General features: G+C 35.6%; 1 protein-coding gene across 3 annotated transcripts in view; it reads left to right on the top strand.

Annotated features, from left to right (window-relative positions):
* The window catches only part of FBXL5 (F-box and leucine rich repeat protein 5), a 50,777-nt gene extending 27,198 nt beyond the window's left edge, over positions 1 to 23,579 (top strand). Inside the window, exons 10-11 of one of the 3 annotated variants that reach the window (XM_007464072.1) lie at positions 15,879 to 16,027; positions 22,779 to 23,579. In XM_007464072.1, coding sequence (XP_007464134.1) covers positions 15,879 to 16,027; positions 22,779 to 22,855 — 226 coding nt within the window. In that variant the 3' untranslated portion in view covers positions 22,856 to 23,579. The remainder of the gene's footprint in view (positions 1 to 15,878; positions 16,028 to 22,778) is intronic. The other 2 variants (XM_007464074.1, XM_007464073.1) reach the window with 2 other exon arrangements.
* The last annotated feature ends 3,345 nt before the right edge of the window (positions 23,580 to 26,924 follow it).

The raw sequence follows: 26,924 nt of genomic DNA, 5'->3' as shown, positions 1-26,924 counted from the left end.
TGTGCGTTTTCTGTTGACTAATTCTGGGTGCTTGTCGTTGAGTGCTACTTTTCAGTTGGTCTGATTGGGAGCAGTACTTGTTAGAATTAACCTTTTGGTTTCTGGAAGGAGCTCGTAGTAGAGGACTCTGTTCCAGTCCCACCATATACACGTCACCTTCTTTGGGTGAAGACCAGCCTTTGTTGTGGTTGGTGGCAGTTCATTTTGCTTGCCCCACGATCTCTTCCATTCCACATTATTGTATCCACTTTTCATCGCCTGTCACAATTTGTTTCAAAATGGAACGTTTTTGTTACGTTTCAGTAGAGAATTGCATGCGGAAATACAGTCAAGAAGGTTTTTTCCACTTAACTTATGTGGAACCCAAACATCAGAGCGATTAACATAACCAAGCTGGTGCAAATGATTTTCAGTGCTTGATTTGGATATTTTGAGTATGTCGGCTATCTCCTGCATGGTATAACGTTGATTGTTCTCAGTGAATGTCTTCATTTGGTAGCTATCAACCTCAACTGGTCTACCTGACTGTGGAGCATCATCCAGCAAGAAATTCCAGCGTGAAACTTCGCAAACCACTCACACTTTCGATCAGTCACAGCACCATCTCCATACACTGCACAAATCTTTTTTTCGTGTTTCAGTTGCATTTTCACCTTTCTTGAAATAAGAAAGCATAATAAGTCGAAAATGTTGTTTTCTTCCATCTTCAATTTTTAAGTGGCTACACAAAAATTCACTAGTTTTGATAAATATTTTTAAAATGCACGCTGATATGACAGCTATCACAAGACAGTCTAACAAAATGGTTTCAAATGAACTTAAATATAACTAAGCCCTACTAAAGCCATCTTACGGAAAATACGAATGAACTTTTTGTCCAACCCAGTACTTTTAGTATCAATTTTATCTCTGCTCTTGGTTAGTATATCATTTATTTAGTGTTTGCTTTAGGGTTTGTATGTACCTTGTAAATAAAACTGTGGTAAAATATACAAACCACAAAGGTTACCATATTGACGATTTTTTCTTAAATTTTATTTTATTTATTTTTCTAAACAGCAGGTTCTTACTAGTTATCCATTTTATACATATTAGTGTATATGTGTCAATACCAATCTCCCAGTTCATCACACCACCACCACCATCCCCACCACTTTCCCCCCTTGGTGTCCATGTTTGTTCTCTACGTGTGTGTCTTTTTCTGCCCTGCAAACTGGTTCATCTGTATCATTTTTCTAGGTTCCACATATTTGCGCTAATATATGATATTTGTTTTTCTCGTTCTGACTTACTTCACTCTGTATGACAGTCTCTGGATCCATCCACATCTCTACAAATGACTCAGTTTCGTGCCTTTTTATGACTGAGTAATATTCCATTGTATATATATACCACATCTTCTTTATCCATTGGTCTGTCGATGGGCATTTAGGTTGCTTCCATGTCCTGGCTATTTTAAATAGTGCTGCAGTGAACATTGTGGTACATGACTCTTTCTGAATTACGGTTTTCTCAGGGTATATGCCCAGTAGTGGGATTGCTGGGTCGTATGGTAATTCTAGTTTTAGTTTTTTAAGGAACCTCCATACTGTTCTCCATAGTGGCTGTATCAATTTACATTCCCACCAACAGTGCAAGAGGGTTCCCTTTTCTCCACACCCTCTCCAGCATTTGTTGTTTGTAGATTTTCTGATGATGCCCATTCTAACTGGTGTGAGGGATACCTCATTGTAGTTTTGATTTGCATTTCTCTAATAATTAGTGATGTTGAGCAGCTTTTCATGTGCTTCTTGGCCATTTGTATGTCTTCTTTGGAGAAATGTCTATTTAGGTCTTCTGCCCATTTTTGGATTCGGTTGTTTGTTTAATATTGAGCTGCACGAGCTGTTTATATATTTTGGAGATTAATCCTTTGTCTGTTGATTTGTTTGCCAATATTTTCTCCCATTCTGAGGGTTGCCTTTTCATCTTGTTTGTAGTTTCCTTTGCTTTGCAAAAGCTTTTAAGTTTCATTAGATCCCATTTGTTTATTTTTGTTTTTATTTCCATTACTCTAGGAGGTGGATCAAAAAAAGATCTTGCTGTGATTTATGTCAAAGTGTGTTCTTCCTATGTTTTCCTCTAAGAGTTTTATAGTGTCCGGTCTTACATTTTGGTCTCTAATCCATTTTGAGTTTAATTTTGTATATGGTGTTAGGGAGTGATCTAATCTCATACTTTTACATGGAGCTGTCCAGTTTTCCCAGCACCGCTTATTGAAGAGACTGTCTTTTCTCCATTGTATATCCTTGCCACCTTTGTCATAGATTAGTTGACCATAGGTGTGTGGGTTTATCTCTGGGCTTTCTATCTTGTTCCATTGATCTGTATTTCTGTTTCTGTGCCAGTATCATATTGTCTTGATTACTGTAGCTTCGTAATATAGTCTGAAGTCAGGGAGTCTGATTCCTCTAGCTCCATTTTTTTCCCTCAAGACTGCTTTGGCTCTTCAGGGTCTTTTGTGTCTCCATACAAATTTAAAAATTTTTTGTTCTAGTTCCATAAAAAACACCATTGGTAATTTGATAGGGATTGCATTGAATCTGTAGATTGCTTTGGGTAGTATAGTCATTTTCACAATATTTATTCTTCCAATCCAAGAACATGGTATATCTCTCCATCTGTTGGTATGATCTTTAATTTCTTTCATCAGTGTCTGATAGTTTTCTGCATATAGGTCTTTTGTCTCCCTAGGTAGGTTTATTCCTAGGTATTTTATTCTTGTTGTTGCAGTGGTAAATGGGAGTGTTTCCTTAACTTCTCTTTCAGATTTTTTATCATTAGTGTATAGGAATGCCAGAGATTTCTGTGCATTAATTTTGTATCCTGCAACTTTACCAGATTCTTTGATTCTCTAGTAGTTTTCTGGTGGCATCTTTAGGATTCTCTATGTATAGTATCATGTCATCTGCAAACAGGGACAGTTTTACTTCTTCTCTTCCAATTTGTCTTCCTTTTATTTCTTTTCCTTCTCTGATTGCCCTGGCTAGGATTTCCAAAGCTATGTTGAATAATACATAGGTGAGAGTGTACATCCTTGTCTTGTTCCTGATCTTAGAGGAAGTGCTTTCAGTTTTTCACCATTGAGAACAATGTTTGCTATGGGGTTTGTCGTATATGGCCTTTATTATGTTGAGGTAGGTTCCCTCTATGCCCACTTTATGGAGAGTTTTTATCATAAATGGGTGTTGAATTTTGTTAAAAGCTTTTTCTGCATCTATTAAGATGATCATACGCTTTTTCTTCTTCAGTTTGTTAAAAACGGTGTATCACATGGATTGACTTGCGTATATTGAAGAATCCTTGCATCTCTGGGATAAATCCCACTTGATCATGGTGTATGATCCTTTTAATGTGTTGTTGGATTCTGTTTGCTAGTATTTTGTTGAGGATTTTTGCATCTATATTCATCAGTGATATATTTCTGTAATTTTCTTTTTTTGCCAGGTAGAGTAATCTTGGTTGTAGGTTCCTCCCTTTCATCACTGTAAGTATATCATGCCACTCCCTTCTGGCTTGTAGAGTTTCTGCTGAGAAATCAGCTGTTAACCTTATGGGAGTTCCCTTGTATGTTACTTGCAGTTTTTCCCTTGCTGCTTTCAGTAATTTTTCTTTGTCTTTAATTTTTTCCAATTTGTTTACAATGTGTCTTGTCATGTTTCTCCTTGGGTTTATCCTGCCTGGGAGTCTCTGTGCTTCCTGGACTTGGGTGGCTAGTTCCTTTCCCATATTAGGGAAGGTTTTGACTATAATCTCTTCATATATTTTCTCGGGTCCTTTCTCTCTCTCTTCTCTTTCTGGGACCCCTATAATGTGAATGTTGTTGTGTTTATTAATGTTGTCCCAGTGGTCTCTTAGTCTGTCTTCATTTCTTTTCATTCTTTTTTCTTTCTTCTGTTCAATGGCAGTGAATTCCACCATTCTGTCTTCCAGGTCACTTATCCGTTCTTCTGGTATTGGTTCTTTCTAGTTTATTTATTTATTTTTTTGTGGTACGCGGGCCTCTCACTGCCGCGGCCTCTCCGATTGCGGAGCACAGGCTCCGGATGCGCAGGCTCAGCGGCCATGGCTCACGGGCCCAGCCGCTCCGCGGCATGTGGGATCCTCCCAGACTGGGGCACGAACCCGTGTCCCCTGCATCGGCAGGCGGACTCCCAACCACTGCGCCACCAGGGAAGCCCTCTAGTTTATTTTTCATTTCAGTTATTGTACTGTTCATATCTGTTTGTTTGTTCTTTAATTCTTCTAGGTCTTTGTTAAACATTTCTTGCATCCTCTCGATCTTTGCCTCCATTCTTTTTCCGAGGTCCTGGATCATCTTCACTATCATTATTCTGAATTCTTTTCAGGAAGGTTGCCTATCTCCACTTCATTTAGTTGTTTTTCTGGGGGTTTATCTTGTTCCTTCATCTGGTACGTAGCTCTCTGCCTTTTCATCTTGTCTGTCTTTCTGTGAATGTGGTTTTTGTTCCACAGGCTGCAGGATTGTAGTTCTTCTTGCTTCTGCTGTCTGCCCTCTGGTGGATGAGGCTATCTAAGAGGGTTTTGCAAGTTTCCTGATGGGAGGGACTGGTGGTGGGTAGAGCTGGCTGTTGCTGTGGTGGGGAGATCTCAGTAAAACTTTAATCTGGTTGTCTGCTGATGGGTGGGGCTGGGTTCCCTCCCTGTTGGTTGTTTGGCCTGAGGCGACCCAACAGTGGAGCCTACCCAGGCTCTTTGGTGGGTCTGAAGGCAGACTCTGGGAGGGCTCATGCCAAGGAGTACTTTCCAGAACTTCTGCTGCCAGTGTCCTTGTCCTCACGGTGAGACACAGCCACCCCCTGCCTCTGCAGGAGACCCTCCAACACTAGCAGGTAGGTCTAGTTCAGTCTCCTATGGGGTCACTGCTCCTTCCTCTGGGTCCCGATATGCACACTGTTTTGTGTGTGGCCTCCAAGAGTGGGGTCTCTTTCCCCCGGTGCTGTTGAAATCCTGCAATCAAATCCCAGTAGCCTTCAAAGTCTGGTTCTCCTCCTGTTGCTGGACCCAGAGGTTGGGAAGCCTGACGTGGGGCTCAGAACCTTCACTCCAGTGGGTGGACTTCTGTGGTATAAGTGTTCTCCAGTTTGTGAGTCACCCACCCAGCAGTTACGGGATTTGATTTTATTGTGATTGCACCCCTCCTACCATCTCATTGTGGCTTCTCCTTTGTCTTTGGATGTGGGGTATCTTTTTTGGTGAGTTCCAGTGTCTTTCTGTCAATGATTTTCAGCATTTAGTTGTGATTCCGGTGCTCTCACGACGGGGAGTGAGAGCACATCCTTCTACTCCGCTATCTTGAAGCAGTCCTTCCATTTTAATGATTTTTCAGTGTACAACTCAGTGGCACTCTGAGTTCACAATGTTGTATAACATTGCAAACATTTCCAAAACATTTTCAGCACTCAAAAGAGAAAGTGTAACTATCAAGCAGTAACTGCTTACTCTTCCAACCCTCCCAGGCTCCCTACTGTTTTACTTTCTGTCTCTATGTATTTGCATTATTTATACAACATAGATATATCATGTAAGTGGAAACATACAATACTTGTCCTCTCTGTCTGGCTTATTTCAGTTAGCATAATGTATTCAAGATTCATTCGTGTTGTAGAACGTATCAGAACTTCATTCCTTATTATAGCTGAATAATATTCTGTATTTATATACCACATTTTGTTTATCTGTCAATGATGTCATCATCGATGGGCACTTGGATTGTTCTCCCTTTTAGCTGTTGTGAATAATGCTGCTGTGAATATTGGCATACAAGTATTTGAGTCCTTGTTGTCATTTTTTCTTTAATTTCTTTTAGCAGTGTTTTGCAGTTTTCAGTGTACAAGTCTTTTGCCTTAGTTAAGTTAATTCTTAATTATTTTAATTTTTTGATACTATTTTAAGTGGAATTTTCTTAATTACTTTTTCAGATTGTTCATTGCTAGCATATAGAAATATAACTGATTTTTAAAAAATTAATTTATGTATTTTTGGCTGTGTTGGGTCTTCGTTGCTGCACATGGGCTTTGTCTAATTGTGGAGAGCAGAGGCTACTCTTTGTTGCATCGCATGGGCTTCTCACTGTAGTGGCATTTCTTGTTGCGGAGCACGGGCTTCAGTAGTTGCGGCGCATAGGCTTAGTTGCTCTGCGGCATGTGGGATCTTCCCAGACCAGGGTTTGATCCCGTGTCCCCTGCTTTGTCAGGCAGATTCTTAACCACTGCACAACCAGGGAAGCCCCTAACTGATTTTTGAATGTGGATTTTAGCTCTTAATACAGTTGTTTTGGGTGTGAATTCTTTAGAGTTTTCTACATATAAGATCATGTCATCTACAAACAGAGATTATTTTACTTCTCCCTTTCCAACTTAGATGCCTTAAAATAATTTTTTTTTCTGGTTTAATTGCTCTGGCTAGAATTTCCAGTACTGTATTAAATGGAAGCATCCATAGTGGGCATCCTTATCTTGTTTCTAATCTTAGGGGAAGAGCTTTCAGTCTTTCATCATTGACTGTGTTAGCTGTGTGTTTTCCATATATGGCTTTTCTTATGTTGAGGAAGTTCTCTTCTAGTCCTAGTTTACTGAGTATTTTTACCATAAAAGTGTATTTGATTTTGTCACATGCTCTTTCTGCATCAGTTGAGATGATCATGTATTTTTTTCTCCTTCATTCTATTAGTGTGGTATGTTAATTTGATTGAGAACCGCCCTTGCATCCCTGGGATAAAACTCACTTGGTCATGGTGTGTAATCTGTTTAATATGCTCCTGGATTCAGTTTGCTCGTGTTTGTCGTGGATTTTTGCATCTATATTTGTAAGGGACATTTGGCCTGTAGTTTTCTTTTCTTGTGCCTTTGTCTAGCTTTGGTATCAGGGTAATAATACTGGCCTCATAGAATGAGTAGGAAGTCTTCCTCCTCTTCAGTGTTTTTTGAGTTTGAGAAGGATTGTTAATTCTCTAAATGTTTAGTGGAATTCACCAGTGAGGCATCTGATTTTGATTTCTTAGTTGGGAAGCTTTGATTACTAATTCAGTCTCCTTACTTGTAGGTGTATTCTGATTTTTTGTTTGTCTGTTTTTTTCCTTCAGTCAGTTTTGTTACTTTTTGTGTTTCTAGGGGAGTTGTCCACTTCATCTAGGTTATACAATTTGTTGATATACAGTTGTTCATGGTACTATTTTATAATCCTTTCTATTTCTGTAAAATCGGTAGTAATGTCCTAACTTTCATTTCTAATATTTATTTATTTATTTTTGGCTGTGTTGGGTCTTCCTTGCTGTGCATGGGCTTTCTCTAGAGTAGAGAAGAGTAGCGGGGGCTACTCTTTGTTGCAGTGCACGGGCTTCTCATTGTAGTGGCTTCTCTTGTTGCAGAGCATGGGCTCTAGGCGTGTGGGCTTCAGTGGTTGTGGCTTGCGGGCTTCAGGGTGCAGGCTCAGTAGTCGTGGCACACGGGCTTAGTTGCTCCGTGGCATATGGGATCTTCCCGGACCAGGGCTCGAACCCGTGTCCCCTGCATTGGCAGGCGGATTCTTAATCACTGTGCCACCAGGGAAGTCCCCTAATGTTCATTTCTTACATTGGTAATTTGAGTCCTCTTTTTTTCTTAGTTATACTAACTAAATGTTTGTCAATTTTTGATGATCTTTTCAAAGAAACAAAGTTATACTTTCTATGAGTTCAACCTTTTAAAATTTATTAAGCCTTTTTTTGTGGCCACACGTGATCTGAGTATTCCATGTGCACTTGAGAAGAATGTGTATTCTGCTGTTTTTAACTGGAATGTTCTCTATATGTTTGGTAGGACTAATCTGTTAATAGTGTAGTTCAAGTTCTCTGTTTCCCTCTTGATCTTCTGTCCACTTGTTCTGTCCATTATTGAAATTGGGGTATTGTATTTCTGACTATTTTTGTAGGACTTTTCATTTTTCCCTTTAGTTCTATCAATTTTGTATCATATATTTTGGAGCTCTGTTGTTAAGTGTGTATATGTTCTCAGTTTTTTTTAATCTTGGTGGAGTACACCTTTTACCAATATATAATATCCTAATACCCTTTGCCTTTTGTAAACATTAAAAAATTTAAAGTCTTTTTTGTTTCGCAGTATTATAGTCACTCTTGTTTTTGTTACCTTGTTTTTTTGGCCTCACTATGTGGCATGCAGAATCTTAGTTCCCTGACCAGGGATTGAACCCATGCCCCCTGCAGTGGAAGCCTGGAGTCTTAACCACTTGACTGCCAGGGAACTCCCCCCTTTTGGTTACTTTTTGCTTGGAATATCTTTTCTCATGGTTTTACTTTTAACCTCTTAGTGTTTTTGCATCTAAAGTGAGGTCTCTAATAAAGAGTATATAGATGGATCATGTTTTTAAAATTCTGAAGTTTTAAAATTTTTAATATAGTCTGTTAATCTCTGCCTTTCAGGAGGAGAATTTGATGGATTCATTTTTAAAGTAATTACTGATAAAGGAGACTTTACTTATGCCATTTATCTTTTTCCTTATATTTTACATGCTTTTGTTCCTCATTTTCTCAGTGACTTCCTCTTTTTATGTTTTGTTTTGTTGTAATATACCACTTGATTCCCTTTTTCTCCATTTTCTTTGTTTTTTAAAGTTTTTTTTTAGTTGTTACCTTAGGGATACAATTAACATCTTGACCTTAAAACAACCTAGTTTGACAACCAGCTTAGTTTCAATTATGTACAAATACTCCACTCTTGACATCTCTGTCTCATCTCCTTTATATTGTTATTGGTACAGGTTACATCTTTACACATTGTGTGCCCTTTAACATAGATTTATAATTACTGTTTTATGCTTTTGTGTATGCATTTTTAACTAATTGCTTTCTACCTTCAAACAGTATTATACCACTTCACATAGAATGTAAGAATCTTAAAACAGTAATCACCTGTTCCCCTCCCCATTCTTTGTGCTGTTTTTGTTATATATTTTATTTCTATATATGTTTTAAACCCCATAATACATTGTTCATATTTTTTCTTTAAACAATTGTCTTTTTTTTTTTGGCCATGAGGCATGTGGGATCTTAACTCCCTGACCAGGGGTCGAACCCATACCCCTTGCATTAGAAGGTGAAGTCTTAACCACTGGACTACCAGGGAAGTCCCAAACAATTGTCTTTTAGAAAAAATTAACAAAGAAGTCTTATTTCACCTTTTTTGCCATTCTTCATTCTTTTGTACAGTTTCATGTTTCCATTTGGTATTGTTTTTCTTTTGCCTGCAGAGTTCTCTGTAGTTTTTTGTACTGTTAAGTCTTTTGTCAGTAAACTTTCAGCTCTTGTCTGAAAAACTCTTTATTTCACCTTCATTTTAGAAAGATTTTCACTGTGTATAGAATTCTAAGTTGGTAGTTTTGTTTTAGCACTTTTAAGGTGTTACATTGTCTTTCAGCTTGCATCATTTATGAGAATTGTATTAAATTTTTATCTTTGTTCTTCCGTATATTATGTGTGTTTTTTCTTTAGCTGCTTTAAAATTTTATTTCTGCTTTTAATGCAGTTTGCATATGGTATGCCTTGGTGTGGTTATCTTCATTGTTATCTTGCTTGGGGTTTATTGAGATTCTTGGATATGTTATTCCTAGCTTTCATAAAATTGAAAAACAAAATTCAGCCATTATTTCCTCAAGTACTTTTTCTCTCCTCCCTATTCTCTTACCCCTGCTTCTTGCTGGGACTTCCATGTATGTCAGACTTCTTGATACTGTATTATAGGTCACTTTAGTGTAATAGTTCCCTGGACTGTCATGACAAAGTACCACAAGCTAGGTGGTTAGAGTGATAGAAATTTATTCTCTTAGAGTTCTGGAGATTAGAGTTCTATAATCAAGGTGTTGGCCAAACCATGTTCCCTCTGAAACCTTTAAGGGAGCATCCTTTCTTAACTCTTGAAACCTCTCATAGACCCAGGTGTTGCTTGGCTTGTGGCACTATAACCCCAATCTCTGCCTCAGTCTTCACACGGCCATCTTCTTTTTGTGTCTGTATATCTATGCTTCTTCACATGGCATTATCCGTGTGTGTGTGTGTGTGTGTGTGTATGTGTGTGTCTAAATATCCCTCCTCTTATGAGGACATCAGTCATATTGGATTAAGGCCCACCCTAATGACCTGATCTTAACTTAATTAAATGTGCAAAGACCGTATTTCCAACTAAAGTCACATTTATGATACTGAGGGTTAAGACTTCAACACATCTTTTTTTGATGGGGGTGGGAGGGGACACAATTCAACCCATAACACGAGGGCTTTTTTTTTCCTTACTGTTTTTGTTCTTTTTTCTCTTGGTGCTTCATTTTGGTTAATCTGGTTGTTCTTCAAGTCCACTAATTTTTGCAATGTCTAATCACTGCTAATCTCATCCAGTGTATTTTTTATTTCAGATATTGTATTTTTCATCTCTAGAAGTTTCATTTGGTACACTTGTGATCCTCCCTGATATATACATATACACACACATATAAGCACATCAATAATGTATGTAAATATATTAAAACATAAAAAAATACTAATATATAGATGTTTTTTGTTTCATTATGTTCATATTTTCTTTTAAATCCTTGAGCATATTTAAAATATGAAATCTGTTTTAAAGTCATTATCTACTAATTTCATCATCTTTATCATTTATTGGTCTGTTTCTGTTGATGCTTTTTTTCTGATTCTTTGAGTGTTTAGTAGTTTTTGATTGGATACCAGATAATGTGAATTATACATTGTTGAATTCTGGATTTTGTTCTAGTCTTTTAAAGATTACTACTTTGAATCACTCCCTGGTCTATTATTTCTGTAACTTGTATATATTTCTAAAACTTTTTTTCTTATTGCATGTACTGTTAATACTTTGTTTAAATGTTTCTTTCTTTGTTTGAGAGCAGAGAATGTATTTTGCATTTTACTGTGTAGGCCTGTGCCTGACATACTTGGGTATTGGTGATAAAAAGTAGACTAGAGTGATCTTTCTAGTATGCATTTCTTATTACTTGTTATTACTCCTTTAAGTGTTTCAGTGAGTCTTATTGCCCTTTGGTTAAAGTTCAGATTCTTGGCCCTTGCTTGCCTCTGTAGTTTATATCTTGTTACCTTCTTTAAATCTCTTCCTTTTACTTCCTCACATCTTCACCTCTGCCAAAAAAAAGACAGCAAGTAGGTAAACATAAACATAACACACAAACACACAAAACCATCCTTTCTTTAACCATACTCAGCTATTTTCATTTCCTCCAGGTATACAGGCATACCTTGTTTCATTGTACTTTGCTTTATTGTGTTTTGCAGATAATTGCGTTTTATACAAATTGAAGGTTTGTGGCAACCTTGTATTGAGTAGGTCTGTCAGTGCCATTTTTCTAACGGTATTTGCTCGCTTCACATCTTTGTGTCACACTTTAATTCTTCAATATTTCAAACTTCCATTATTATTATATTTGTTATGGTGATCTGTGATCAGTGATCTCTGATGATACTACTGTAATTGTTTTGGAATGCCACAAACCATATAAGATGGCAAACTTAATCGATAAATACTGTTTGTGTTCTGACTGCTTCAACTGGCTATTCCTCCATCTCTCTCCATCTTCTCCTGCCACCCTATTTCCTGAGACACAACAGTATTAAAATTAGGCCAGTTAATAACCCTACAGTGGCCTCAAGTAAAATGAGTCACACATCTCTCACTTTAAATCAAAATCTAGAAATGATTAAGCTTAGTGAGGAAGGCACGTCAAAAGCCAAGCAAGATAGGCTGAAAGCTAGGTCTTTTGCACCAAACAGTTAGCTAGGCTGTACAAGCAAAGGAGAAGTTCTTGAAGGAAATTAAAAGTGCTACTCCATTGAACACATGAATGATAAGAAAGCGAAACAGCCTTTTTGCTGATAAGGAGAAAGTTTTAGTGGTCTGGATAGAAGATCAGACTAGCCACAGTATTCTTTTAAGCCAAAGCCTAATTCACAGCAAGACCCTAACTCTCTTCAGTTCTGTGAAGGCTGAGGTGAGGAAGCTGCAGAAGAAAAGTTGGAAGCGAGCAGAGGTTGGTTCATGAGATTTAAGGAAAGAAGCCATAACATAAAAGTGCAAGGTGAGTACAGAGGAGAAGTCAGTGCCTGGCTTCAAAGGACAGGCTGACTCTTTTGTTAGGGGTTAATGCAGCTCGTGACTTCGTTGAAGCCAGTGCTTATTTACCATTCTGAAAATCCTAGGGCCCTTAAGAATGATGCTAAATCTACTCTGCTTGTGCTCTGTAAATGAAACCACAAAGCCTGGATGACAGCACATCTGTTTACAACATGATTTACTGACTTTTTAAGCCCACTGTTGAGACCTGCTGCTTAGGAAGAAAAAGGTTCCTTTCAGAATACTGCTCAGAGATAATGTACCTGCTCACCCAAGAGCTCTGATGGAGATGTACCATGAGATTAATGTTTTTTGTTGTTGTTTGTTTTATAAATTTATTTATTTTTCGCTGTGTTGGGTCTTCGTTGCTGTGCACGGGCTTTCTGTAGTTGTGGTGAGCGGGGGATACTCTTTGTTGCAGTGCGCGGGCTTTTCGTTTCAGTGGCTTCTCTTGTCTCAGAGCACAGGCTCTAGGCGTGCGGGCTTCAGCAGTTGGGGCATATGGGCTCGGTAGTTGTGGCTCGTGGGCTCTAGAGTGCAGGCTCAGTAGTTGTGGTGCACGGGCTTACTTGCTTCATGACATGTGGGATCTTCCTGGACCAGGGATCGAACCCGTGTCCCGTGCATTGGCAGGCGATTCTTAACCACTGTGCCACCAGGGAAGTCCCTGAGATTAATGTTGTTTTCATGCCTGCTAACACAACATCCATTTTGCAGCCCATTGATCCAGGAGGCATTTCAACTTTCAAGTCTTACTGTTTAAGAAATATATTTTGTAAGGCTATGTAGCTGCCTTAGATAGTGATTCCTCTGAGGCAGCTGGGCAAAGTAAATTGAAAATCTTCTTGAAAGGATTCACCATTCTAGATGCGATGAAGAACTTTGTGATTCTTGAGAACATATCAAAATATCAACATTAACAGGATTTTAGAAGAAATTGATTACAACCCTCATGAATGACTGAGGGGTTCAAGACTTCACTGGAGGAAGTAACTGCAGGTTAGAAATAGCAAGAGAACTAGAATTAAAAGTAGAGTATGAAAATGTGACTGAATTATATCTGTGATAAAACTTTAATGGATAAGGAGTTGTTTCTTATGGATGAACAAAGAAAGTGGTTTCTTCCGATGGAATCTACTCCTGGTGAAAATGCTGTGAAGGCTGTTGAAGTGGCAACAAAAGATTTAGAATATTACATAAACTTAATTGTTAAAGCAGTGGCAGGGTTTGAAAGTAATTGACTCCAGTTTTGAAAGAAGTAGGGTAAAATGCTACAGAGCAATCATTCATGGAAGGAAGAGTCAGTCAATGCAGCAAAAAAAACTTCATTGTTGTCTTATTTTAAGAAACTGCCACGGCCACCCCAGCCTTCAACCACCACCTCAATCAGTCAGCAGCCGTCAACATGGAGGCAAGACCCTCCACCAGCAAAAACATTATGACTTGCTGCTGAAGGCTCAGATGATACAATAAGTATTTTTAGCAATTAGCAATAAAATTAAGTATTTTTAATTAAGGTATGCATCTAGTTTTTTAGACATACTGCTATTGCATACTTAATAGACTACAGTATAATGTAAACATAACTTTTTTATATGCACCAGAAAACCAAAAAAATTGTGTGGCTTGCTTTATTGTGATATTTGCTTTATTGTGGTGGTCTGGAACTCAACCTGCAATATCTCTGAGGTATGCCTGTACTGTATTTCTCTGTCTTCATACATTTGCATTTGCTCTCTCTCTAACGAACGTTTATTGGCTAACTTCTGTTCGTTTCTACCTCCATTCCAGTTTAAACGTCACTTTTTAAGGGAAACCGTTTGTGACCCCTGTCCCCCTCCCTCCACCAAGGCCCTAAATATGTTCCCAGGAGAGCATTCATCATATGATATTATAACTGCTTGTTTACTTTTGTCTTGTTTGATATCCCACTAGATTCAGTGAGACCAGTGAATGCATATACAGTTTACTCAAGTGTATCTGTGATATAAAGTTTTACATTCCATGCAGTCTGTCCTCAGTGTACTGAAAATTTGTAAGTTTTAGAACACGAAGCAGTTTCTGCATTGAGATACCTCCTGCGATCTTTTAGACCACTTTTTAGAAGCTGTTTTATTTTTTATTCTGAGCTATTGAACTTTATAGGAAAACAAGAATCAATAAGCTTTAAACAATAGTCTTCCTTTAAAGATGTCTATTTGTAATTACTGTGGCCCAGTCAAGCCACTGAAGTTCTGAACTGCCGCTGTTAACTAATTTAAACTGTAGGAATGGATCAGGGAATCTATGATTTAAGAAAGTCAGTCTTTTTTAGTCAAAATATAAGAAGTATGCATTTAAATCTCTCACGTGTATTGGGGTCTTGATAAGCTCTTTTTGATAGATCAGGTTTTTCTTGTAAACATGCAATGACAAAACATTAAAATGTATGTACTGATCTTTGTCCATCAGTGCCTGTCACTGAATATATAAATATTTCCATAGTTTATTCTAATCTCAGTAGTTTACATACTTTTACTTACCTTTACTTCCTAATTTCCATGTATCTGCATAATCATGCTATTTGCTTTTTTTACTAAATTTATTGTATTATTAGTTTTTGGATAGTGCTGTCAAGATAGACTGTCTCTAGTTTTCCCAGTTTTTGCTGTTCTATAGAGAAAATTGATGTCCCCAGTTTTTCTCTTGATATTTTTTAGCTCTGCCATTGTCATCTCAGTCAATTTCTCATTTTATTCTTTTTATGTAAATTGTTTTTTAAAATTCTTCTAGGGTATGCCATGAAAAGCAATGTTTTCATTTTTACTGAAATGAAATTCACATTAAATTCATTCTTTTAAAGGGTACAAATCAGTGGTTTTAGTATACTTATAAGGTTGGCAGCCATTACCACTATCAAATTAGAAACATTTTCATTAAACCAAAAAGAAACCATATACTTATTAGCAGTCATTCTTCATTCCTCTTTGCCCCCAGCCCCTGGTAGCCACTAATTTACTTTGTCTGTCTGTCTATTCTGCTTATTTTGGACATTTCATATAAGTGGAATTACATAGTATGTGGTCTTTTGTGTATGATTTTTTTCACTTAGCACAGTATTTTCAAGGTTCATGCATGCTGTGGCATGTATCAGTTCTTTATGGCTACATGATATTTATACTAAATTTTGTTTATCCACTCATTGATTAGTGGACATTTGGATTGTTTCCACTTTTTGGATATTATGAATAATGCTGCTGTGAACATTTGTTTGCAAGTTTTTCTGTGAACATATGTTTTCACTTCTCTTGGGTATATGCTGATTCTTTAACTCTTTGAGGAACTGCCAAACTGTTTAGTAATTTTCTTGATAATTTTTACTTAGACAGTTTAGTAGGAGAGTGAAGATTACAATTCCAGGATTCATTACTTCCTTCCTGTAAGAATTGAGTTACTGTAATGTTCTTATAAAGAACATTTCATAGACTTGTTTATTGAATGTCTTCAGAAATGTCTCTGTTAAATGTATCCTGCCTAAAGATGAAGTTAGTTGTCATGTTTTATAGAGATACTTTAATTTTTCATTACCAGATTGAAAGGTCTGTTAATAGTCCACTGGGCCATAGGAATACATAAGTTTTCATAGATTTTACAATACATTTTAATTGTTAATATATTCTAATTGTTGAATTGCTTCTCTTACAGGGTTTTGACTCTGGGAGGAGGGCTACCTTATTTGGAGCACCTTAATCTCTCTGGTTGTCTTACTGTAACTGGTGCAGGCCTGCAGGATTTGGTTTCAGCATGTCCTTCCCTAAATGATGAATACTTTTACTACTGTGACAACATTAACGGTAATGCCTTTTAACAATGGGATAATTTTGGAGGAGTTGATTTAAAAATTTTTAACAGTTCTGAAAATTCTTAGGGTTTCTATTTTGTTTTCTAGATTTCTAATTACCAAACATTTTTACTTTCAGGTTTAGTCTGAAAGATAAGTTTTCTTATCTTTCTAAAGATAAATTTTCTTATCTTTCTAAAGATAAGTTTTCTTTTGGAGAGATATCTCAACTATCCATTTTGCCAGATTTTAGAAATATGTAATAGTTTAATCAGTCCAAAGTGACAGGTTTTTATAGAATTACTAAAATTCTTATAAAATTTTGGGAAATTCCTCTAGAGTGAAAGAACACTCATTAACAATACAGCGTATTGCTGTTCTAGATACACCTAATTCTTAGGGATGATAGAGTCAGTTTTCTTGTAGGACAAGAAAACTTCATAGTGTAGTAGAAAAAGGAGGACTTTGGTAATGTGAACTCCTCAGAGACCCTGAATCTGGTTCCAAATACATCTCTTGGAAGATTGAGGAGGATGATGGGTGTGGTATTGGGAAGAGGCTGAGGTGCTTTAAATGTGATTAAAATTCCTATAGTATTATGGAGATTGAGCACTGAACCTACTTTTAACAATCATCATGTAAACATTTCTTGATTTTTTTGTTTTGTTTTATTTTTTAAGCCTATTCCTGTGCTGCAATGGGACTGTTTAATGTGCTTTTTCAAAGTACGTTCAGTGCCCTGTTGGGCATTTGATAATCACTGGTAGAGACTGAAGTCCTGAAGCATAAAAAGCTGCTCCTCAGTTATTAGTAAGGAAGTCAACCTGCTGTATTTATAATTGGAAAAAATTTACATGGTTCAGATTCTACTGTGTCTTTTTACATCGTGTTTTTTTGGTTTATTTGTTTGGTTTTTTTTGCGGTACGCGGGCCTCTCACTGTTGTGGCCTCTCCTGTTGCACAGGCTCAGCGGCCATGGCTCACGGGCCCAGCCGCTCCACGGCATGTGGGATCTTCCTGGACCGGGGCACGAACCCGTGTCCCCTGCATTAGCAGGCGGACTCCCAACCACTGTGCCACCAGGGAAGCCCATGTATTGTTATTTTTGAGAGTCCAGTTCATCTTAAGATCATGGGAAGATAAACGGAGTCTCTCAGGCAGAAAAATTGACAGACGCCAGCAAGACTAGAGGAATAGTATCTTCTTTAACGACATACCAGTAGGGAGAGAAGTTAGCAAATCTGCTGTTTCTCAGAGATTAGATTTTTCTTGAAATGTATATGAAGAGACAGGAGATAGCAGCTCTTTTGTTTCTTGAATCACATTGGTGATGCAGGAGATGACCTCCCATGTTCTTGAAATAGCAACACTAACTTCAAGCATTTCTTTGCTCTCTGTTGCCTTTAGTGTATAAGAAGGAATGGGGGAAATTAATGTCATTTTAGTTGCAACCTGCTAAGTGTACAAAAGAAGGTGTGAGTGCTACAGTGCAGCACTTACTGCTTTTGGGGATGCAATCAAGATATATATATATTTTTTAATACACGGTTATGTCATTGTAGGTTCACTGTTGTACTTACTAAGGCTTATAGGATATATTATGAAAAGTAATCAGTAAGCAATTATTTTTTGTAAGAAAAACATCTTATTGGTAGGTTGCATTTGAATTGTCTACACTGATTTCAGCATAGGTTATGCTGGTGGGAATAAATCTCAGAACCTAATTTGTTATACTTATTTTGGGGTATATAGATGTTATTGGATTGGTGGGGGGATTGGGTTTCACTTCATTTTTATGATCTGCCTACTACTTTTGTGTATGTGTGTCTTTTTAAAAAAAACTTCTTGAAATAATTTAGGTGTTGGGATAAAGTTAAATACTTAAAAACTTTTGCACTTTGTTAGTATGTTAGAATTCCTTTCATCTTGACTGGTTTTGAATATATAAATATTAAAGTGTTCCAAAGGAGCTGCTACATTCTTTTTGTTGAATGTTAAGATTTTTTTTGATAAATGAGTGGTAGTTTTCAATAAATGAATTTTAATGAACATATCTGACTTTAAAATGTTTGAAAGGAAATTGACCGTGCTTGTGTAATCCAATACCAAGTCTCCTTTTACAGCTTCTTAAAACATGATTTGGGGGAAATGGAAATCCTTTAAAGTTTACAGGGTGACTTGTCATGTGAACTTATGTTCCAGAGTTCCAGCCAGTTGCTCATAAAGCAATGCCCTGATACAATCTTTTCCTTAAAAGGCCATACGGACACTAGAAAGTGTTAGAATAAAGTTGCATTGTATCCAGTTTTGCAAGATGGCACAGGATTCATCTAGTATCTTTTATTACAATTCAACTTGTACAAATACTTAGTGACTGTAAATATTTAGCTCCCTTTTTATTATTATTTTTATTATTTCTGAAAGTAGTCAATATTTTTATACATGTTCTTAAATAGGGAGCATATTTAGGTGACACATTATATTTTAATATTTGAGAGTAACACTTAACCAAAAATGTATTTTGTCAAAAGAGAGTTTACATAGTTAACTACCAGGTTACTAACTAAAAGAAGTAAATGCTGATAAATAATACTCATTAACTAAAAAGTGATAAGTAAAACAAATTTTCTATTTCCTAAGCATTAACAGAGATTTTGGAGAAGATAAATTAGTAATCAGATATTCAAACAGTGTCTGCTGTGAGCAAGACACTATACTAAGCATTAACATAAAATGCCATTTTTATTCTTAATGATTCTTTCATGACATTTAAATTTGTTATTTGATTGATAAAAAAGTTAAGATTTAAGTATAAAAAAAGGCTTCTTAGCCATAACATTTAAAAAATTCCTTGTCATTTAAGAAGTGTTAGATGGAATTGCCTAGTTTTAGAGCTCTGAAGAACATTTGAACGATGATAGCAAATAAACTTGTTGTACTGATTTGCATTTCAATGTATGTTTAATTTATGAATTAAGATAGATTAGATCATAGTAGGTGACATAGTTTCAGATGATTTGCTCTCTTATGTTTCTAATTTAAGTTAAAGAGGAATTAAAGGTAAGTGAAGGTAAGTGCAGATATACAGCATAAGTAATATGCTTAAAAGCTAGGAAAAACAATTCAGCAATAAAAATTTGGGAAAATAACAATAGCTACCATTATAGCTCTTCTGACTAATATTTTAAAAAATGCTCTCTTACAAAATTTGTTTTTACCATGCATTTAAAGATTTTATTTAATGATTATGCAAATGTTATTTTTCTGTTTTATTATCCTTTACCATAATTTAGCCCTCATCTGTTATAACCATTGGGTTTATTATCTCACATCAAGATTGACATTTACTGGTGATAAGTCAAATATTTACCTTTGAAATTCCGTGTCTGTGGAAGCACAGCTGTCTACTTGAGATACTTGGCAACCCAACATATCTTAGTCATGTTTCTTTCCAATTCTACCTCACTTTTTTCTGTTGCCTGTTTATTCTGTTGTCCATTTATTCCCTTTTCTAAATAGTCTGTCTGTGATGCTTAAGGGTCTTAACATTGCTTATGATTTCCATGCTTTGGAAATTGCTTTCTCCCCTGTTTTCTACAGTAGGAAACTAACTTACAAACAGCGGTTGTCTTCACTTTTGCTTTGCCCTAGGCCTTCAACAAAATAAAACCCATTCATGGATGATACCACTTTTATGGATTTTTAGGATCAGTCACCTGGAATGTCATTCACCTTATGATGCGATTGTAGTTTTGAGGTAGTTAGTATTACAGTTGTTGGTTAAGTACAATTTATGCCCTTAGATTTCCATTGAAACTAAGATATTCTGGTGTGTATCTGAGAAAGGGAGCACATTTTATAGCAATATGAGCGTGAACTTTGTTTTGTGATGAATAAGGAGATGCTGACAAGATATCAGGATAGGGTTACTTTCTACCTAATATAGGACGCATATTTTTATTCCTACATTTTTCTTCCCATATTATCCCTACTTCCATCTCTTAGACTTTGAGAGCAAAAAGTGACTCAGGTCACCAGAGTGGAGACTGAGGATCCTGAGCCTCTGTTTTTTGGGGAGGTTGGTGAAAACTGTGGTACAGGCATACCTCGGAGATATCGTGAGTTTGGTTCCAGACCACCATAATAAAGTGAATATTGCAATAAAGTGAGCCACGTGAATATTTTGGTTTCCCAGTGTATATAAAAGTTATGTTTGCACTGTACTGTAGTCTATTAAGTGCAAAAGCATTGTCTAAAAAAAGCAACGTACATACTTTAATTTAAAAATACTTTTTTGCTAAAAAATTTTAACCATCATCTGAGCCTTCAGTGAGTCATAGTAGTAACATCAAAGATCACTGATCACAGATGACCATAACAAATATAATAATAATGAAAAAGCTTGAAATATTGTGAGAATTACCAAAATGTGCCAGAGAGACAAGAAGTGAGCAAATGTTGGAAAAATGGTGCCAATAGACTTGCTCAGTGCAAGGTTGCCACACACCTTTAGTTTGTAAAAAATGCAGTATCTGCAAAGTGCAATAAAGTGAAGCACAATTAAATGAAGTATGCCTGTGTTTGGAAAACTATGAATCTTTTGATTAGATTCCTTGATCCAGTTGGCTCCTTTGAGGCTCCCATTTAATTTTCTCTCTTGAAAACCAGTAGCATACTTTACTTTGATTGCTTTCAGCCATCGCTTATGATTTTTCCCTAGGCCCCTGATTGCAGTATAAAATTTCTTCCTTACCTTTCTGTGCTTTTAAAAATAGGAGTACAGACATTTTGAAGTATTGTAGGGAGTATCAGTTTGGAATATTGTACCAAAGTCTCCATGTCTCTTTCTTCATATTTCTCCCTTTCAAAAAAGTTAGAATAGAATTATATACTGAGAAAATGATAGATATGTTTTTGCAAAAGCCACCAGTTTAAGCATTTCATCACAGGGACTGTGTCAGGGCAGGGCAATGATAGTGAGGTAGGAGATTGGCTCTTGGAGAAAGGCTCTGATGTACTAAGAAATTTCATTTTGACTCTTTGATTAAGATGACTAGCATTGTGTCTTAAGAGAAAACAGTCTTAACAAAAATGCTACTTTATGAATTTTAAGTATTTGACACATTTAACTTTTCATTTTCAAAATAGAATAGATTTTAATTTTTATTAAATAAAAAATAAGCTTGTGGTAATTCAATTTTATATTTGAAATGACTTTAAACTTTTATTATAGAACATTTTAAATATATAAACATAATAATATAAAGAAGCTTTATGGATCATTGGCTTCAGCAGTTATAAACCTGTGGTCAATGTTTTTTCATATACTATTGCCCATTCCCATACCTGCTCCCCGTATCCCAGGCATTATATTACTTTAAAAGTTAAGCATAAGTATTTGAAAATAAATGAAATCATAAGCTATTGCAGTTCCACTATGCTTGTAAAGTTCATTAGTTTCTTTTCTTACTTTAAGATACATTATTATTTCCATTAGTGAAATATATGGATGCTATACTTTACTGATTGTATATCCTAAGAAATTAGTCCTTTGTATTTTGTATATTGCCATTACAGGAATACAAAAAAAAGTTAAATTCTGGTAAATAAGTGTGTTCTATGTGTTTATTTGCAAGTCGTTATTTTCTTATGTTGGTATTAGCATAATTGCCTTCTTTTGCAATGGATTGCTACTTCAAAAGACAAAGAAAGCTAATTTAATATATTTTTCTAAGTTAAAGTCTTGATAGCATTCCAGTGATTTTTCAACTATAATCCATTTGATAAAATAAATATTATTTTCTATAATAAAAATATATTTCATGTACTTTTATGGTCCTTACGTATCAAAAATGCAAGTCTTTTGGTTCTAATTGATGAAAGAACTAATTAACTTTGTTCATGGTGCAGACATACTGAAAGGCTTCAATATAGTTAAAATGCCTTTTTCCACATTTGCTTGTCTTTATGAAAACTCTGATTCATTCAGAGTACTTGACATTTGAATATGCGCCATGATATCTCTTTGATACTTTCTAATTCTCAGCTATGTTCCCTAATGGATCTTTTAATCTAGTGTCTGGGTAGCATAATGTGATTGGAATAAAATGTCAGTTATTCCACAAATGTATTATTACTTTTCTTTGTAATTGGATCATAATTTTTCTTATGTCTTAGATATGTTTTTAATTATTCATTCATTACATATTTGATTCTGGAAGATAATTTCATCTAACCCTATCACATGACTTATTTTGGGTACAGATGTTAAATAACAATATGGCAAATATGTTAAGGCTATATCTATGTAATTTATTTTTAACAAAAATTTTGAATGTAATATTTATTATAATTGCTCAATACTGGATTCTTTAGCTTATCTATTATAGATAAGGTTGTTTTTGCCTTAATTATATTTCTAGGAAAGATGTTAATGATACAAGAAATCCATTGTGAAGTTATCCTGGCAGCCTTGCTTCTGTGGGTTATCTCTTTTCTTCTTGGATTTTTTATTTTGTAAGATTGTTGCCAAAAAATTACTTCTTTTCATTCTTCTTTTTCATTTACTTATATTAGTTAAAGTCAAACAGCTGTTGGCGATTTTTGTGCTGAATAATTCTTTATACACTCATTGTGGGATTTTACTTCTATGTTACAAATGTATTACTAGTTAAAAAAAAATAAGTGTTTTACTTCTTTCATTAGCAAGATTATTTTTGTGTGATAAGAAATTCCTCCTTTCACACTTTTCTGTTTTCATACAGGTCCTCATGCTGACACCGCCAGTGGATGCCAGAATTTGCAGTGTGGTTTTCGAGCCTGCTGCCGCTCTGGCGAATGACCCTTGACTTCTGACCTTTGTCTACTTCATTTAGCTGAGCAGGCTTCCTTTCATGCACTTTACTTATAGCACATTTCTTGTGTTAATCATCCCTTTTTGAGTGTGACTTGTTTTGGCCCCATTTCTTATAGCCTCGGAAATCTTAATTTACCAGTGAATTGTACAGTGTTGTTTCTCTTGCAAATCCTATTTTTGTTTTAGAAAGGGATTAGGTCTTTTCATAGGGTGAGAACAATTTTATCAGATTTCTTTTAAACTAAATATTTTGGAAAAAATGTCACTAATGCCATGCCATTTAAAGTATTTTTTAGATTATTTTGAGTTTTGAAGTCAATGGGTTATTGGTTCTCTTCATAGATAAACACTGTACCAAGCCTTGCAGATCTTTTCAGACATACATTTTTGAAGTTTTATTTTCAGAGACTGCACAGTTTGGAAACCAGTCTCCTTTCCATAATGTTTCCTTTATTTGAACAATTCTCAGAGGGCCAATTCAAACATATCCACATATAAGATTCTTTAAGATTATAAAATAAATTGGCTTCTTGGTGTTAGCTCAGGGAGCTGGCACAGCACCAGTGTCTTTGTATTCGCTTTCTTCAAAGACCCCTGGTTCCCACCACTGTCCGTAAATTGTCACATTTGGGGGAGGGGTTTTTAAAAGTTCCACAGTCATTTGAAGAAATGTATAAATAAAATCTACTTTGAGGACTTTACCAAGTAATTTCTTTTGTGTTTTGATTTTGTTGTAAATCTCAATCCAGGGTTACTTTACTGTGAAATGGGACTAAATAGGTCTTTTGAACTCCCATGAAATCATGACTCTGACAAATGAATAGTTTTAGACAGATACCTGATTTTATTGAGCTGAATTGTCTTTTTGAAATTTATTGTGCAGTAGTCAGAATTTGAATTTGTAAGCTTATCTTCATTGCTGTTTGAAATAATAATTGGAATGGAGACCTGTTATTCAGAAAGGCACATATTGAGTCAATTTTATGTCATGCTATGTATAATTTATGTCACAAAGAAGAGAATAGTCAGCAGCATGCCATCTCTTTTTATAAATATCTGTAAGGCTGTGGAAGAGGAGGTAATCTTGCAATTATGTTCTTTGTGGTCCCAGGTATTTTTTGTTTGTTTGTTTTATTGAGGAAGAGGAAGAGTAGGAAAGATATAAACTATAGATAGACAGATTTCAGTTCAGGCTAAGAGAAAACTATTTTACACAGAGTTGTCTAAAGATGAAGGAAGAAACATTTGATGAGAAAATAAATGAGAAGTCACTCTGCTTTTAAATTTAACTAACATTTGAACTAAGTACTGTGAGGGAAGATCACCTCTAAGGAAGGACATCTAATGACTCTGAAATTTCACTTTTCTCTCAGAGTTTCCTCATTTTGATTCCATTGCTGTTAACATTCGTGAAATATAAGATGGAACCCCTCAAGTTTCTTGTGTGGAGGATAGGGCAGCTGTAGAAGCAGACCATCTTACCCTTTAAGTTTGTGTCTCTTAGCTTAAGTCCTCATGCCTCTTGTGGCACTACTGCGCCTAGCTGCTTCCTTTAAAAGTCTGGCCTAAGCACAAAGGAAAAAATGTTCTGGATTCCCTTAGAGAACTTGAGAGGAAATCTGAGTTCAGTGAACAGTTACAGGGTCAGAAGTTTTATTTCATAAGTTGACTGTTTTGTCGTTACTGTACTTTTATTTCCTTAAGTGATTAATAAAGTTTATTTGAAAAGTTGACATCAGGGACTATTTCAAGAAAACAAACTAAAATAAGTCTTCTGGAGTGACTCCCATCCAACTGCATGGTAAAATTAGTTATCTATAACCAGGTCCCAAGTCATCAAGGGAGTACTCAAGTTTATACCCATGTAATCAGAAAACAGTGTAATATTTGGGGAGTAAAATTTTTGATAATACTTAATGGAAAAAATCATGATTAAATGATATTTTGGGACTTGGCTTAAATGTTATTCTTCATAAATTAATTAATTTGAGCAGCTAATTTCCCAGGGGTTCCAGGTAATTGAGGTGCCCCCCTTTTGCCTTGTCCTGTGCTACTTGATGTTAGAAAACCATTAAATAGGACTTGGCAGTCTTGAACCAAACTGACTTGAACATGTGAGCACATTGCATGTGGAAACTCACTGTTTTTCTACCACCCCCACTACCCCCACCCATTTCATGGGGAGATGGCATAATCTGCATTTAATTTTTAAATATTACTGCTGTTCCATTATTAAGGATAGTTAATGCTTTAAAATTTCTTCTAAATTTATTTTTCATTGAAATATAGTTGATGTACAATATTATGTTAGTTTTAAGTGTACTGTGTAATGACCTGACACTTGCATACATTATGAAATGATCACTGTGGTAAGTCTGGTAACCATCTCAACTTATATAAAGTTATTACTGTATTATTGACCATATTCCTTATGCTGTATATTACATCCCCATGACTTATATAACAGGGTTTGTACCTCTTAATCTCCTTCATCTATTTCCCCTACCCTCCTCCCTTCTTGCAACCACTGGTTTGTTTTCTGTATCTATGAGACTGTTTTTGTTTTGTTTTTTAGATTCCACATATAAGTAAAATCATGTCATATTTGTCTTTCTCTGTCTGACTTATTTCACTTAGTATCCCCTAGATCCATCCATGTTGTCTCAAGTGGCAAGATGCTTTTTTAATGGCTAATATATATACGTGTATATATATATATATATGTATATATATATATATATATATATTTATGTAGCTTCTTTATCCATTTGTCTTTCCATGGACTCCCAGGTTGCTTCCACCTTGTGGCTATTATAAATAATGCAAAAAATTATTTATAACATTATTAAATTATGTATAATTATTATATAATCAACATAACAATTATATAATTAATTAATTAGAAATATAAACAAATATGCTAATTTTATAATTATAAAAATTAATAGTAATTATATTTATATTAAAAATATATTATTTATAATAATATAAATAATGCAGCAGTGAACACTGGAGTGCATATAACTTTTTAGTGTTTTTGTTTTCTTTGTATAAATACTCAGAAGTGAAATTGCTGACATTTCTATTTTTAATTTTTTGAGGATTCTCCATACTGTTCTCCATAGGGGCTGCACCAATTTGCAATCCCACCAGTAGTGCATGAGGGTTCTCTTTCCTCCACATCTTTACCAACACTTACTTGTTGTCTTTTTGTTGGCAGCCATTCTGACAAGTGTGAGGTGGTATCTCATTGTGGTTTTGATTTGCATTTCCCTGGTACTTAATGATGTTGAGTATATTTTTATGTGTTTGTTGGCCATTGGTATGTCTTCTTTGGAAAAATGTCTATTCAGGTCTGCTGCCCATTTTTTAATCTGGTTGTTTGGTTTTTTGATGTCAAGTTGTATGCGTTCTTCGTATATTTTGGATATTAACCCTTTGTCAGATATATCATTTGCAAGTATCTTCTCCCATTCAGTAGGCTGCCTTTTTGTTCTGTTGAGGGTTCTTTTTGTTTTTTTGCATGCAAAAGCTCTTTAGTTGGATGTAGCCCCATTTGCTTATTTTTGCTTTTATTGCCCTTGCCTGAGGAGACATATCCAAGCTATTGGTAAGACCAGTGTCAAAGAGCATACTGCCTGTGTTTTCTTCTGGGAGTTTTATGGTTTCGGGTCCTTACATTTAAGTCTTTAATCCATTTTAAGTTTATTTTTGTATTTGTGAGAAAGTAGTCCAGTTTGATTCTTTTTTAATGTAGCTCTCCAGTTTTCCCAATACTGTTTATTGAAGAGGATGTCTTTTTCCCATTTATATTCTTGCCTCCTTTGTCATAGATTAATTGATGATATAAGTGTGGATTTACTTCTGGATTCTATTCTGTTCCATTGATCTGTGTGTGTTTTTTATGCCAGCACCATACTGTTTTGATTACTGTAGCTTTGTAGTATGGTTTGAAGTCAGGAAGCCTGATACATCCAGCTTTGTTCTTCTTTCTCATGATTGTTTTGGCTGTTCAAGGTCTTTTGTGTTTCCATTCAAATTTAGGATTATTTGT

This window comes from Lipotes vexillifer, unplaced genomic scaffold (genome assembly GCF_000442215.2).
Source record: "Lipotes vexillifer unplaced genomic scaffold, Lipotes_vexillifer_v1.1 scaffold1653, whole genome shotgun sequence".
NCBI classification, from domain to species: domain Eukaryota; kingdom Metazoa; phylum Chordata; class Mammalia; order Artiodactyla; family Lipotidae; genus Lipotes; species Lipotes vexillifer.
Note: the sequence above shows the minus strand (reverse complement) of the source record. Positions and strands in the feature narration are given on the sequence as shown.